Source organism: Lygodium microphyllum, chromosome 11 (genome assembly GCF_053477565.2).
Source record: "Lygodium microphyllum isolate KBCC chromosome 11, Lygodium_microphyllum_v1.1.10, whole genome shotgun sequence".
NCBI classification, from domain to species: Eukaryota; Viridiplantae; Streptophyta; class Polypodiopsida; order Schizaeales; family Lygodiaceae; genus Lygodium; species Lygodium microphyllum.
Window position 1 is genome coordinate 152,341,683 of NC_141145.1, and position 16,542 is coordinate 152,358,224.

At 38.8% G+C, this 16,542-nt stretch overlaps 1 protein-coding gene across 1 annotated transcript in view; it reads right to left on the bottom strand.

Moving 5' to 3' along the window:
* Positions 1-3,039: 3,039 nt before the first annotated feature.
* LOC148029537 (uncharacterized) overlaps positions 3,040-16,542 on the bottom strand; it is a 28,871-nt gene continuing 15,368 nt past the window's right edge. Inside the window, exons 6-8 of the mRNA XM_087688393.1 lie at positions 4,927-5,023; positions 3,623-3,672; positions 3,040-3,508 (exon numbers count right to left, since the gene is read on the bottom strand). Coding sequence (XP_087544519.1) covers positions 3,385-3,508; positions 3,623-3,672; positions 4,927-5,023 — 271 coding nt within the window. The 3' untranslated portion in view covers positions 3,040-3,384. The remainder of the gene's footprint in view (positions 3,509-3,622; positions 3,673-4,926; positions 5,024-16,542) is intronic.

The following is a 16,542-nucleotide window of genomic DNA, read 5'->3' on the forward strand; positions in this document are numbered from 1 at the left end:
TGGGGTCAACTGCCTCCACTACCAGTGGGTGCACCCTAGCCCTTGGTTAGGGTAGTCCAATCATTATCAAGCACTTAAATCAACATGTCTAGACTTAAGAGCTCCTTCTGGGAACTTGCCTTTGGTCTAGAGTCGAGGATGCCTAGAGTGATCCCTTTCTTCACAAATGATTTCCTTATTGATTTGTACTTTTCGACCAATGACCACTCTAAGATTACCAAATCAAAATACAACAAAGGCCTTTATACTTGGGTGGATCTCTCAAATTTCCAAGCATTGGATTTTCCCAATACTCACAATTTGACCAACACCTTTATTTTGAGCAACAGATGAAAAAAATGGTTCCTCATAGACTTGAGCATAAAATTTGATGAATGGCCTTTTCTCCCTTTGCCTACAAGGACAACCTTATCAAATACTCAGTCACACCTTCTAATAGACCCTTGAACAAGTGCAAACACCATAAATATTGGAAAAAATATAAGCTTATTGCCTAGGTCAAGGAAATATTGCGAAAAAAACCCAAAAAGCCACACCTTCACCTAGGCTAAATCTAATTCTCTAGAGGATTATCTCATAGGGATGCCCTACTAGGAGCACCTTGGCTAGATCTAGATCCTACTATCCTCAATTCACACTCTATAGCAAGGCTAAAGAGAGTATCCCCCCACCTCCTTTGGGATTGTAGGGAGGCTTGTGCCCTCATATAAGGTTGGTGATCAATGGATTAACAAAGTGTTTTAATGGCAATGTCACCATGAAGATGGCAATCCTTGGCAACCAAGGCCATATGGATGAAGAAGCCTAGAGACTATGACACAATCTGAGGGATTTCACCCTCTGAACAATTTGGCATTTTAGGAATGGTCATGTACACAATAAATTTAAAAATTTTAGATATCTTCTTGATGAAATTGAGTAGCATGTTGGATATCTTTGGTAGACTCAAAGCATATACACCTTACATCCTTTTCCATTAAGTGATTGCTTCAAGACCTTAGTATACAATCCAAGTCATTTCCCTCTTCAAATCTTAGCACCCAAAGTCTATCTAGACAAACATATGACCTGTCTTCAAAATTTCCTTGTAGTTGGTGGAGGTAGCTTGAACCTTTTGTAATCTCCCCTAGCTCTATGTTTTTTGCATGTGTCTCTCAACTTCAAATCTTAGCACCCAAAGTAGCTTGAACCTTTTGTAATCTCATGTAGCTCTATGCTCTTTGCATGTATACTTGTCTATTGATGTCGTGAATACGAACGTAATATTACTTTCACATTTGAAAAAGAGATGTGCCTCTAAAAACCTCGTAAGATCCAAAAGAATTTGTGACTAAGCCTAATTGGTAAGAGAGCATCAATACTCCTAGGAAGATGCACTTCATGCTTCCAATCTGCAAAGTCTCCCTTCCCATACAACAACATGAAGAAACCCTCATACTCCACATGTACAAAATCTATCACCCACTTGCCTCTGATGCAAATGAGACTCCTAAATATGCCCAAGCCAATTGAAATTCTTAAGTTCCCTTTTGACATCGCTTGAACATGTCAACTTCTTTCTAATTATCTCAACAATTAGAGCTTAGATATGATCCATATCCCACAACATTCTCTACATTAGAGTGAGAAGACAAGTTAATCGAAATATTTGTGACAATGTCAAGACCTACTAACAAGTATTGCCATGAAAAGTCTTAATACATTGTCAAACACCAATTACATGAGCTTTTAAAAAAATAGGGCATATGTAAGCTGGCACTTGAGACATTGGCATCAATTTGTCTAGACTCCAGTGAAGGCATGTGATAGGAGATATTCCTAACAAGATCAAGATTTTGTAGGCCTTTCCATGCAAGTCTAGTACTCCAAGAGACACTATATGCATTCCGTGGCTTTAAAAGAACAAAGGGTATGTACAGGTCCACCAACTTGAGAGACTGATCTTTCATAAGGATTAAGACCTTCCAATAACTAGATCTTTCTTGAAAATTTTTCTCACGTATCAAGTCAACTTCCTAAATTAGGCTAGAAAGTTAGGAAAAACCAAGAACCGCCCTTATCAAAACCCATTTTTTTACATAAGTTGAGAAAGAATGAGAATCACTCTTTAACAAACCCCATCTAAGCTGATTATACTAAGCTTACACAAATAGGTAGGGAGATGACTACTCCTAAGAAAGTAAAGCAATGTACTTACACTCCATAAAGACTTGGAAGGAAACACCTTCCAACAACCTCCAACTATACAAGGGTAAGTAGAACTTGATGGCCAAAGCAATACACTCTTAGTTATATTAAGACTTACATGCATGGTCATAGAGAGCACATGACCAAGATTTCACTTATCTTTTAAACTTTGTTGAGAACCCAAATTGCTCTCCTTACCCATGATTATCTCCTTGAACACGAAGGCCATCTTTAACCCTCCAAGCGGGCACGCGTTTCTTTCCTCATACGGCAAATTTTCACTCGGAAAATGGTTTCCCACCAAAAGAGGCTTTTCTAACCAATGGCGTTACAAGAGACGGGGGGATCCACTTCAAAGCAATTTGGATCACATGTCAACTCACTAAAATCTGAGAGATGTAAATCCACAACAGAGGGATAGCCTGTCACCTTCAGTCTGAGAAAGAAGCTGAAGTGAGAGATGTCCCCGACTCCAATCCTCTGTGCTTCCTCGCCTAGCTACTTCAATGTTATGCTGATAGGTTATCTGCCATTGATTTCTCCCAACATCATCAGGATGCTTGCCTGTACAGATCTCACTGTAACCGTTGGGACGTCATACAGTGTCTCTACCCTCTACCTTACAGTAGTTTTGATTTGGGAAGGATTTCATGCCCATCTCCTACTTACTGATGTACTGCACCACTCAAGGCTTTGTCGACAAGACCTCTGAGCTAAGGGAGCTCTTGCCAAGGCTTTTGTCATTTACAATAGTTCAGGTATACATCATAGTGCAGCATTGAACATCCTTAAGTGGAAAATTGAACATACTACAAGATGACAACTGTGTTTTGATCAACGTTTACCAGCACGAAGACAAAATTGACTTGTTATATTCAAATGTGAGGTTAGTCCTACAGCCATACAAGCCCAAGTATTAACAAGCTTGTTTGCAATGGGAAATTGCTTATCCAGCCACAATGTCATAACTCGCACATGTGAGAACATTTCAAAACCTCAGTGCGACTTCTTCAAGAGACTAGCTAGCCATGGTCACTTCTCTCAAACATGAAAGTTCCCCCATGGTTTATCATGAGCTCATGCAATATTTTTCCCTACACTAGAAATTCTTTTACTATTATGAATACTGATGTGTTTGGCTTCCCAAACTCGACATGGTACTGCTTTGTTGATTCGGTCTTGTCAATATTGTTGAAGTCAGGATTCCCCTTTAGACGCATGTTCCTGTGCCTTAAGCTTTTGGATCAGAAAAACTTCGATCAAGGATGTCATTAAGCAAAGAATGACAATGCCTGATAGCAGCATTCTTAATGGTAGATACCTGCACAAACTCTTTGTTAGCCTTAAAACAATAAAATTTACAGACATAACCTTCAGCCATGCATACTCTCCAACCAACATAAAGACAACAGAAGAGACGGAAAGTGCAGCTAACCATGGAGGTGTAAGTCCATGCCCTGCAAAGAATATGTCCACAGCAAGAGCCTGAGAAAAGATGAATAGATCAGTGAATCAATGACAAGGCTAAGAGAGCAAGAATCAGAGCAACCTGCTAAAAACTCGGCTACTATTGGGACAGGTCTGTTCCCATGCAGATTGGCAAAGATATCTTTCCCCACAGATTCACCTTATGCATGATGAGTCAAACATTTTAGTTTTGTGAATAGCACCACAGCTTTACATCACAATATCCATAATTATTTTTGGTTTTAGAGATTTAAGAATGTTCTAACATATTTAAACATACAAGTGAAGCCTGGGAGCTAAAGGAAATGATGTTGAGCTGCAAAGCCTATCAAAGTTTTGAATATGGTCTAAATACAATATGATGAATCTCCTTACTCTCAACCCCCGTAGATTTTTTCCTGTCCTTAGTCTTTATATTCCCCCAGTTTTCTTCAACGCTGTCTATTATGAGTGAATTTTCAACAAGAATGTGTCAATAGCATTTGAGAAAGTGGTAGCCTTTTATGACAGTCCCGCAATCACATTCAAATTGGCACAAATCTCTCGTGTTCAAAATCTCACAAGGAATCCTACCATGATCCACTTAAAGCATGCAGAGATGAACCAACTAGAGAAAACAAAAGATGGCTTCTGACTCTTGTTGCCTCCCACTGTAATAAAACTGCTACCCAAGCTGATATCCCACACTACAAGCCAGGTTATTAAAGTATTCCACAAAGGACTCATGACTGAAACACCAAAAACCAACCACAGTTGAACCCATCACACTCCATAATGTATCCACAAAATCTTTCACATAGAGATGGTTGGAAATGTTTCCGCATCCACTTACTAAGTTTAATGTTTCACCTAATAATGCTTGGATGATCTTGAACCCTTCAACACTCTGAATATGTGAACCTCAAAACCCAGGTGTATCTAAGATGTATCCTATTTATTGCAGTTGGTCAATACTGCTGAATTCCCTCACTGCCACAGTATGGAAGCATTAGAAGGAAGTGATTCATTTATGCACAAAGGTAAATTCAAATTTAGATACATGCAGATTTACAGCCCCATTTGTTAGGTGCACTTTTTGTTGTAGTATGGATTTATGCAACAGTTCATACAGGCCTTTTCAGAACCTGATGATAGTGAGGGTGAGTATTATCTGTTGCTATGTTTTAACACCTTTCTTGCATTAGGCTTCACCCTCACAGAGATGGATTCTTCTTCCACACTTTATTTCAAACCAATCATACACCTAAAATAAGATCGTTAGGAACCCCTTACCAGACCAAATGAGCAGATAAGAAGCTGAAGTCTCGGAACAGTAGAAAGCAATAAAGCAGGCCAAGCTAGTAGTGTTGGCACAACACTCCATATGTACCTGTGGTTTCAGTGCATACCTTAGCACATGAAGTTATAGACTATTATCCACCAATACATTACATCCAGCATAACATCTAAACAAGCAAGAAATTTTAGAACACAGTAATGCAATGTGTCGACGAGTTTCTAAACTGCATGATCATCTGATCGATTTAGGACAAAAATCATGAAAATCGCATCCACTAAGTGAAATATATGGAAAGTTTAACTGACCTTGCATTATCACATGTGCACCTTTTACCTTTTCTTCTCTCGCAATGGGCATTGGCATTAGCTGGGTGGCTGGCCAACCTAATTATTTCGCCTCAGGTTGGATGATCTGTTGTTTTTCGTGCTCCAATCTGATTATTTAGCTCCTAGAGGCTGGCTGATCTGTTGTCATTTGTGCTCCGACCAGGGCAGCTGCATCTCTACTGACCGACCTGATTATTTAGCCCCCTCAGAGGCTGGCTCATCTGTTGTCTTTTGTGCTCCACTGCTAGCTATATATCGCCCTGTCAGCCCACCCCCCTCCTCGTACTCATCTTGTATCATCACCTTCCATGTATTGGAGAGGGGGACTGGAGGCACTGTGGCTTGCACATTCTTACACTCTATCATAAGCATTTGGTGTTTGAGATGGGGTCTTCACTGTTTGATTCGGTGTTTCTGTTCATTGTGGTCCCCATTCTCCATCATACATTTGCATTTGACTAGTGTGTTGTTGAGCTATGACTTGTGAGCTGTTGGACTTGTGTTTCATTTCGGTTCTCTACATTTCTCATTTCTATCTTCCTTCCTCTCTAATGGTCCCCCTTGTACCAACAAAGAGGATAAGCTCCAAGGTCCTAACTATCCTACTTGGGAGTGTGGTCATGAAGGCTTGGTTTATACAAAAATAAGTTTGGAATATCATCTTTGGATGAGTTTCCAACCTCAACACCCATCATTTGTCAGCAGGACGTGAAATTTTATTGCTTTGCTTAGCATTTGATTAAAAGTTAATCAAATGTCCTAATGTGACTTGCATATGTGAGGTGCAAGTCAATTATTTCGCACTGTCGGACATGGGACCCCGAGATATCAGTCGGTGCCAAAGGCAAAAGTTGTAATAAGTTATGCCTAACAAGTACTAGGTAGTACTCGGCATCAGATTTTGGCCTAGTCCAATTTATTGGCTGCTAATATCAGTGGTGATATTAAATACTAGGCATTAATTAATTAATTAATGCCGATCTAAGGGCTAATAACTCCTCAGGGATACTTTGAAAACAAATTAACCTAGCCAATTTAACTATTGGTTGGCGAAATTAATTTTTTTAGCACTAAAATGATTATTAAATTAATTTTCAAAATATGATAGCAGTTTGCAGGCCTCCAAGAGTAGGGGACAACAACCCAAGGTCCTTCTAGTGTAGATGATAGCATATGCAAGAGGGGGAAGCGGTCTTTCTGGTGGTCCTAAGTTATAGGTGATAGCTTCCATGGCCGTTTAAGCAGTGCAACAATAGCTTTTTAGTGTTTCTTGCAATGAAACTCTAAAATCTTTCTCTCTACATAATTTTATCTCATCCCCCAACCAACTCTCAAGTTATTTCAACATTTTCCAACAATTGGAGCTACCAGAGGAAAAGATTTCAATCAATCTCTGCTATAAACCCTAATTTACAGTAAAAATTAGAGTTTTGACAGCCACCTCGGGATGTGTGCTCAAAATTGAGAGCTTAGGACTTGAATTCCAGTAGTTGAAATTGAGGAATTTCAAGGAGATTCAAAAGGCCAGCCAGCTCATATCAGATTTGGGGTTGAATTTATCTTTCAAGGAGCAAGGTGAAAGCCAATCCCCAAGCAAACCAAGGGGTAAATTGGTTTGGAGGCTTGTTGGTCAGTTGCGATAGCAAGAGGCACTTTGGTTAGCAAAGGAGGTTAGAGAATCTCTGTTGTACTCCATCCGTTTGCAATAAGAGTTAAAGAAATATCGCAAGGGGCACCAATCTTAGGACCAATAGGCTATCCAATGTCCAAGATTGTAGGGTAAAATCTGCAATTCAATTTTGTGAATTTGTTAATTGTTGTAATTAAGTGCTTAATTAGGTTATTTACCACCTTATCCAAGAAGAAAGGCTAGTTTCATGGTTCCATCACCGAGATACCATCAATTCCCTCGAATTGGTGGACCAAAGGCAACTGATTGAAGGTCAAAAGCTTCGCTCTAGTGCTGAAATTGTATTCAGCTGAACATTACAACAAGAATGTCTTCAAATAGTGAGATGGGATCATGCAAGGATGATGCCTCTTAATCTAAAAATTCATAAAGTTTTGGGAAAAATGCAATGCTTGATCTTGGACAAGGCATGGAGCATGGATAGCAAGCTGAGAATGAGGAAATTGTTGAGCTACAAATGCATTAGCTTCACTTAAACAGTTCCAAAACATCCTTAGTTAAGGAAGAAACCTTGTTGATTTAAAAAGAAATGTGTTCCTAGAGAGTGTTTGTATCCCATAAGCATAAACCCACTTGGGAGGGCCCAAAACTTTCTATAAATAGATATGCTGCCCTCCATTCAGCCATAGTCTCATTTTTGCAGGTTTCGGGTGTTTTCAGCTTGCTGCCCACACCTCGTTCGCAAAGGATATCATTGTCCAAGCTTCCAAAACATCCTTAGTGAAGGAAGAAACCTTGTTTATTTAAAAAGAAATGTGTTCCTAGAGAGTGTCTGTATCCCATAAGCATAAACCCACTTGGGAGGGTCCAAAACTTTCTATAAATAGATATGCTGCCCTCCATTCAACCATAGTCTCATTTTTGCAGGTTTCGGGTGTTTTCAGCTTGCTGCCCACACCTCATTCGCAGAGGATATCACTGTCCAAGCTGTCCATTGCAGTCTTCACTCATCTGGTGCTTGTTTCCAGCCCTCCGTCATCAGTTTACTACTGTTTCTAGCCACGCAACTGCTGCGTCTGTTATCCAGCTATCGTACAGCCTCGGCCCCAGCTGCCACCCTACAAATTTTCTCTCTCCTCCAACTATCACCATCATCTCCCCAATCTCTTGCTGCTGTTTTCTCTCTTGCAGCCTGCATTTGCAGTTTTCTCTCTCCTCCCAATTGTGTTCATTGTTTTCTCTCTCCTCACTTGCATTTTTAGTATTTCTCTCTCCTCAACTGCGTTGCACTTTCTCTCTCCTGCACTACCGTCTACATCAAATCCATTCTTCCTTGGCTGTGTTTGTTATCCAGCTTTCGTACATCAGATCCAACCTTCCTTGGCTGTGTTTGTTATCCAGTGTTTGCAATCTTTCTCTCTCCTGCACTACCGTCTACATCAGATCCAGTCTTCCTTGGCTGTGTTTCTAGCCACGCGACTGCTGCGTCTGTTATCCAGCTATCGTACAACCTCGGCCCCAACTGCCGCCCTACAGATTTTCTCTCTCCTCCAACTATCACCATCATCTCCCCAGTCTCTTGCTGCTGTTTTCTCTCTTGCAGCCTGCATTTGCAGTTTTCTCTCTCCTCCCAATTGTGTTCATTGTTTTCTCTCTCCTCACTTGCATTTTTAGTACTCTCTCCTCACCTACGTTTGCAGTCTTTCTCTTTCCTACACTACCATCTACATCAGATCCAATCTTCCTTGGCTGTGTTTGCTGGTGTTCAACATCCGGAGGCTGCCTTGCTGTAATTCAAGATCCAATCGCAATACGACACTCTCTCCAACTCATTACCCTTGCCTTGATTCTTGAGATACAAGAGTTCAAGGTATAATATTCATTCACTGCATAGTGTGTTTGTTGCATGAGCATTGTATATTCAATAGTCATATCATTTCATTCATTCTCTGTGTTCATTGTCTCTGAGTTACCCTAACCCTAGCTCTGTTCTTCTATCAATCTGTGCTTTGTCGTACAGTGTTAGTGTTTCTATGTTAGGGTATTTTCTTCACTAGAATTTGACAAGAAATGGGTCCTTCTAGTCTCTTGAAGCTGACGACCATGAAGAGGAAGAGAAATTTGATGACCAATGAAATGTTAATGAAATTGGCAAATGATCCTTAGTTTATACGCTTTTTGAACCTCTAAGAGAAGGGTAGCAAAGACAAAAAGAGAAAATCATCTTCGAAAGCTTCGGAACAACAAGATGCACCAAAGGAAGAGCCACTACAATAGCATGATGTTCTAAATGTGGATAGTGAGCATAAGAAAATGATGCTAGTGGGGCAATTGATGCATAGGCAAGGCCAACTTGGAAGTGCTAATCCAATGTCTTTTGGACAACAAGGCATGCATGCAATTACGAGGCAACCAAGGTACTTTTGTGGTGACACTAGTCTCCATGCTATGGTGGTCAGGGACCACATACGGGGATGTATGACACAACTCCTTATTATGTGCAACAACCAATGCGCGGTGTGCAAGGCCCAATGTATGCGAGTATGGCTGGTAATATACATAAAACCATGTATAACAATGTTGGCATAATGTTAGGACACAAAGTGGCAAGTTTGGCAGTGCATATATGCAGTGCACTGTGTTTGGAACTCATGATATCAATGTTGGTCATGCAAATGCTCTGTATAGTATTGATCATGAGAAAAAATGCAGCTAGTAATACATACAACATATGGAAAAATGTATCTTAGTATGGTCGGTAGTATGCAAATTCTTGTGCACACTCACATTGCAATGGTCCAAAGTATACAAATAAAAATAGTTCCTAATGCATTTGGTGCTCTAGCATGTCAAGTATACATGAGGGACTAGTCAACTCAATGCAATGTTGCATATTAGCTAAGTTGGAATTGCAACAATGTGAAAGTATAAAGCATCACAATGCTTAAGGGGAATAAAGGCCTACAACCTAGTGGAGGTTTGAGGCAAGTGAAGTTAGAGATAAAGTTTTCATATGCTTCTTGGTGAAGCTTCAACATTGTTTCATCAATAGATCCAAAGTGGATGTAAGAGGGTAACCTAGCAGACCATCCTCAATTATTGCAATTTCACTGAGATGCCTTTTAATTAGAGCCGACATTGGTTCGAGCTCGGTCAGGTTCAATAGAACAGAAGTCCAAAGCATTGCATGATACTCAAGGAAAAGGTAGCACTTCCACTCCACCAATTGCAGACAACTCTCGTATGTAGTGCATCTTGGATATATTTACCATGCATCCAAGGTACTATGCTGACAGTATGTCTACCATGAGGTCACTACTCAATGTACTAGTCACTGTGAGGTATGCAGATAAGTATGAGTTTCACCTGGGCACTAATACTATACTTTTGCATCAGTTTATGATCAGTTTGGCATGAGTTTTTGCCTCAGTTTTGAGGCAAATATTCTAATCAATTTCAACTTAATTTTTTATTAGTTTGAGAACCATTTATGGTCACTTTTGAGATCAATTTTGCATCAATTTTTGCATTAGTTACTGGTCAATTTTCGCAATCAGTTCTTAGATCAGAAAGTAATCACTTCATAATCAGTTTATGATCAGTTTTCAATGGTTTACAATTGATTCCATGGATAGCATCATATTAGTAAATGCCATTGATAGTTTCAACAATGGTTTATGCTGAGAATATACTTTCCCGTGGTTCTGAAGTTAGAACAGTTGAGAAATATGAATTATAGATGTATCCAACAAGTTTCTAACAACAATTTTAGACTAATTTTTAATTTTATGTTATATATATGCTCGCTGAAAATTTTCAGCAAGTTTGGGACATATGGCATAGTTGGACATCAGTGGCCAATGTTATGACTGTGATGGCTTATGGAAATTCCAGTGTAGTATGCTTTTCCTTTGGCACAATGCAATGCAATCAAAAATGATTGCAAAGATTTCATGGACTTGGTCTGTCATGAGGATATGTGTTTTTGAAACCTCACTTAATATGTGGATTAATTTTTAATCGCATGGTTAAGTAAATGTTATACATGTGAGGTGTAATTGAGATTAGAGTAAATTTGCGAGTCTGAGACCCGAGAAAATCACGAGATGTCAAAGGCAAAAGATGCTATAAGTTATGCCGCACATGTACTTGGTAGTATCTAGTGCTAATTATTGGCCTAGGTCACACATTTGGCCATAAGTGTTAAATTGTGGCACTAAAGAAGTAACGATTAATGGTACCTAATGCCAATCTGATGGTCAAATATGACACGAAGACACTCGGAAATGAAAGTTACCTAGTCAATTTAATTATTGGCCAATTTGATTATTTTTCAAAACACCGAAATGATTATTAGATTAATTTTAAGTATTTAAGGACTGAAAATTAATATTTAATTATAGATAATGCTAGAAAAACGATTTGGGAAGACTGCCACTTGTCATTAAAACCTATGTAAGACTGTAAAACGTCTTTAGAGACTGAAGAGAGGCATTTTAGTGTATTCATCCTACAAGAGAGAGAGAGGAGATGCTGCTGGTCTGATTGCACCCATTAGAGAACTTTCCAAGGCAGCAAAGGGTAGGAGAAGACCAATCAACCGTAGGTGACAGCACCTACAAGCTATTGTGACAGGGCAACAACAGTAAATGCCTAATTTTCTTCAGTTCTTCACAAAGAAAGTCTGAATTTTCTCTCTCCTCAGTATTCTCTCTGATCTCCTAACCTTTCTACAGCCTTGCTTCGAAGATGACAGCATTGAGATCACCAGAGGCTGAGAAATTTTAGATTTCTCTATTGAAAACCCTAATCTGCAGCAAAAATTAAGGTTTAGCGGTAGCCTCGAAAAGCGCGCTAGAAATTGGAAGCTCCAAGACTTGGATTCAACAAGGCTGAAGATGTTTTTAGACAAATTTAAGTGGAGGGACTAACAAATCAATGAATTTGGAAAATTTTCCATCTGCATCAAAGTGAGTGAAGACCAATTGACTACCCGAGTTGAGGGGCAAATCAAATTGAAGACTTGCTGATCTTTTTTTTAAATTGTTATAATCAAGATTTCACTTACGTTATTTACCACTCTATCCAAGAAGGCTGGTTTCATTATCACTACCTAACAAATGTTACAATTAGGACTAGAAAACTACTTCCTTTGGGACCATGATGATAAAAGAATGAGAAAAGTAAACCGAAGTAATAAATAACAAACTATTAAATGTTAATCGTGATAAACAAATAAAGTAAAAACACATAAATTCAATGAATGATGTTACAATTAGGACTAGAAAACTACTTCCTTTGGGACCATGATGATAAAAGAATGAGAAAAGTAAACCGAAGTAATAAATAACAAACTATTAAATGTTAATCGTGATAAACAAATAAAGTAAAAACACATAAATTCAATGAATGAAGAAATGAGCCATGAAATCCTCTCTCCCAAAGTATGAGACAAACAAGTACAAACCATAGTGCACATGAGTTTTGAAAAAGAAGGAAAACAAAAACAATAAAACGAGGAGTTTTCGAGTTTTGATGTTTTGGCTAGTCTTGGAAACGAGAGAAGTTTCGAATTTTGGCATTTAGTTTATCCATAGGTACTTAAATATATCAAATGCCTGCAACAACATTTAGTAAAATTTCACATAAAACTTCGAGCCTTTATGCCACATGATTCATAAAGTTTGAATATATCCTCACTTACATCATACATGGTCATTACAAGATTGAGGAACGTAAAAACATTGAGTTACAAACAATGAGCGTTGAGAGAGTTATAGGGCTGCAATATGCATAGATATTAGAAAATTTAAAGGACCATGAGGAGTACATGATATATACTGGTAAAATGATAGATCCCACGACCCAAATACTACTATCAAGACTCAAAACAACTAAATGAATCATAATGTTAAGTCCAAGACACGAGACACATGATAGTAGAATTAAGATACATGCAACATCATCTAATCAAATTCATAGCATGATAAATCATAGTCTATAGAACACCGATGATAGCACTTTGGGATATGTCTATGCATCATTTGAGAATCCATGCATCTAAAGAAGAAAAAGAAAAAAAAGAAAAAGAAAGGGAGAAAAGAGTTGTAAATTGCATGGACACAAGAGATGGAATAGAGCAAAAATACACAATTTTGAGCAAAAACACACGTTCCATTTCGGGCTATCCAAAATGACATTTCAATATACTATGGTATAAGCTACATAGACTATAGTTTAACACCAGAGTGCCTCTAATCTCCCTCTCTTTGCTAAGAAATATACTTTCTTCACACAAAAGTTATCTAGAAAGTACAGATGGCTTTGAGATATTGAAGAAAATAAAGGATTTTAGGCCATAGTATTGTAATATCTTGTTTTTATGATACTTAGATCAAGAAAAACAGCATACCTTGCTACAAATGGAGTTACAAAGGTGCCCAATGGATTCCCCATACTGAGAGAAAAAGATCGGTTACTATCCTCACTCTACACATACTATCAACTCATGTTCCATGGCTGAGACCAACAAATCCTACAACAAAGAAGAGAAAAATGGTTGTCTTCAAACTTGGGTTGCTCCTTAATCAAATCTTGCTTTTTATTTTATTTTTTTGCAAGTAAAATGTGGCTGATTATATTACTAAAAAAAACTAATTACAACGGAGTACTACTCATGCTCAACAGACAAGCTGGAGCTGATGAAAGTCACAAATATATCATGTATACAAGCCTCTCAAGGGGTCTAGGGGGGATGGAGGCAAGAAGCCATGGAGAGGCGGTGTATCGCCATCTAAGGCTGCCTGCCTGCAACACGAAAAACAGGTCCTGGCCGCCCCAAGTGTGCCAGAAATGACATCGGAGCTCCTAACGAGCCCTGGACTCGCCCTGCACCTATTAATCTTGGAAAGTCAGTTCTCAATTGACCCCAAAATTGATATCTCTTGCGGTATTTCTTTAGCTTGTATTGCTTGAATTTATAGTACAGTGTACATTGAGATATAGGCTAATCTCTCTACAAATTCTAATGCATTTGGCTTTCAACAATGACCAATTGCATCAAATCCAATTTGCCCCTTGATTTTGACACAATTTGGAAACAAGTTGAATCTAGTCCACTTGCATGTGGATCAGCTTCAATGTGGATGTTCACTTGCTGTAAATACTTCATATCCAACAAAATTGTTGTGATCTTTGGGCTTCTCTTTAATGGACACAGTTTGGAATGGCTAAAAAACCTTGATTTTTACTCTAAATTAGGGTTTTAACAGCATATACATTGATCTCCATCTTTAAACACCTTAGCAAATTTGAGAATGCCTAAGAGCTTGTAAGAGGGAGAGAATGCATGCTGCACAGAGAGAAATTTCTGCAATTCAGCCCTCAAATGTGACCAGCAACAAAATCCCCAAATTTGCCACTCGATTTGAAGCACATGCAGGCACAAATTGGATTTTCTTCACTTGCATCAAAGTCACCCTGATTGTAAATGAGGAATCCTCCTCAATTCTACTGCAATTTCTCGAATTTCACGAAAAAATCCCCTTGTTGCATGGCTGAGATTTGATGGCACACTTCTCAAGACTACTAAGACATCCCAATTTCTACACAATTTCAAAGTTGTACCAACAAATTAGAGCTGAGAATTATCAAATCTGCCAAGGAAGAAGAGATGAGCAACAAATTCAAGAAAATTCTTTGACTTTCTCCAACAAAAATGCTAGCACAACAATTGTTGTCACAAGGACGTATATTTTTAATGCTTAGCTTTGCCATTATTAAGTTGCGTATATGTGAGGTGCACATGTGAAGTACAAGTCAATTAAGTCCAATGATGGCTTAAGTAACCCAAGTGAATAGTGGATGACATTGACCAAAGTTGGACAAGGTTATGTCAAATATATTTGCGGGTACCGTCAATCTCTGAACGAGACATCTCTAGACAAGATTATGCCAAATTAAATATAATCGGACTAAGTTATGCCAAATATAATTGGACTAGCAAAAATTATGAATAGATGTCTCGTTCAGAGATTGAGGAAGGAAGGAGCCACCGTCGGATGAGCTCTGAAAGACGTGACAATTGATCACGCAGTGAGAGAAGCAATAGAAGAGGAGGACTCACCTATCACACTAGCATTTTACGCCCTCCTTTTGAAGTTGTTGGCACCATCAAAATAGCCATTAGAGCTATCATTCAAAAGATACTCCTTTCAACTAATTTTCTCCATCACAAGGATGTGAAATTTTGAGATGTTTTGATCTTGCCGATAACATTTGATTAAGCTATTAATCAAATGCGCAAGGTTGTTTAGCATATATGATACACATGGCAGTTACCATTTCATGGTCACAAGCCAAGGGCCTGGAGGATGTAGTGGGTATCAAAGGCAACAGTTGTGATAAGGTATGCCAATTGGGCTTTGGGGGTCACTTGGTGTCAATTATGAGCCTGGGACAATTGTTTGGCCAATAAGTATTAGTGTGGTGACACTAGGGATTGTAATTAATTAATTAATTAACGTTAGTCTAAGGGTCAGTAGAGGTTGGGGACAACTCCAAGCTGCAAATGGCCTAGCCGTTTTTAATTATGGATGGGCACATTTAATTTTGGGCAAGGTCAAAAGGGTTGAAATTAATTTTCAATATTATTTAATCCTGATCAAATGGCTGGGTACTGTTGAAAAATGGGTTTAGAAGGCTGTCGCTTCACAAAAATGCCAATGTAAACTAAGAAAACGTTTTCGAGGGCTGGATATTAACCATTCGGTTAGTTTAAAGCCTAGGGGAGAGAGAGAGAGAGAGAGAGAGAGAGAGAGAGAGAGGACACTATTGGTCCATTTTCTAATCAAAGAGCAACAATTTGTTGCAAAAGACAATCATCTAGGTGCCTCAGCAAGACAAGGGACAACAAGGAGACACCTTCTAGGGGCTAGCAACAGCATTGTTGATTAGGTGATAGTATTTTGGAGATGTCTGGCAGTAAGTTACCGCATTAAATGCAGGTTGCAACAAGCACTAGGCAGATTTTAGAGTCTTGTTGCGAAGAAAATCAGATTCCTATCTCATCTTGGCTTTCTCTCACCTTCTCCAATAATTTCTCAACAAATCTCAACACTTAGCCATTCTCAGCCAGATTTGGCGGACAACAAGAGGATTTCAACAATAAACCCTAAATTTTAAAAATTAGGGTTTGATATCCACCTTGGGATCCGTACCAACGGGAGAAGGCATCATACACTGAAATCAACACTTGAAATTTGTGGAATTGACCCAAATTTAAAATATCAACCCACCCATTGTAAATTGGGGTAGCATTTGGGCAAATGGTGGTTCCAATTATGCAAGTCCTAGGTGAAAATCAAGGGGCAATTGGCCCAAATTGCTTGCTGATTGTATGTACAACAAGAGGCTTTTGGATCAGTAACGAAAATCGTGGAATCTCAAATTGTAAAAAGTCTATTAGCAATCAAAGTTAAAGAAGTACCGAAAGGGGCACTAATTTTAGGGCCAAGCGGGTGTCTATTGTCCAAGATTGTTAATGTAATGCGTGCATTTTCAGTTCATGCTCGGTTATTAATTGATGTCATTAAGTGCTTGATCAAGTTTTTACCACCCTATCCGAAGAGGAAGCCTCATTTCATACTCTCTCA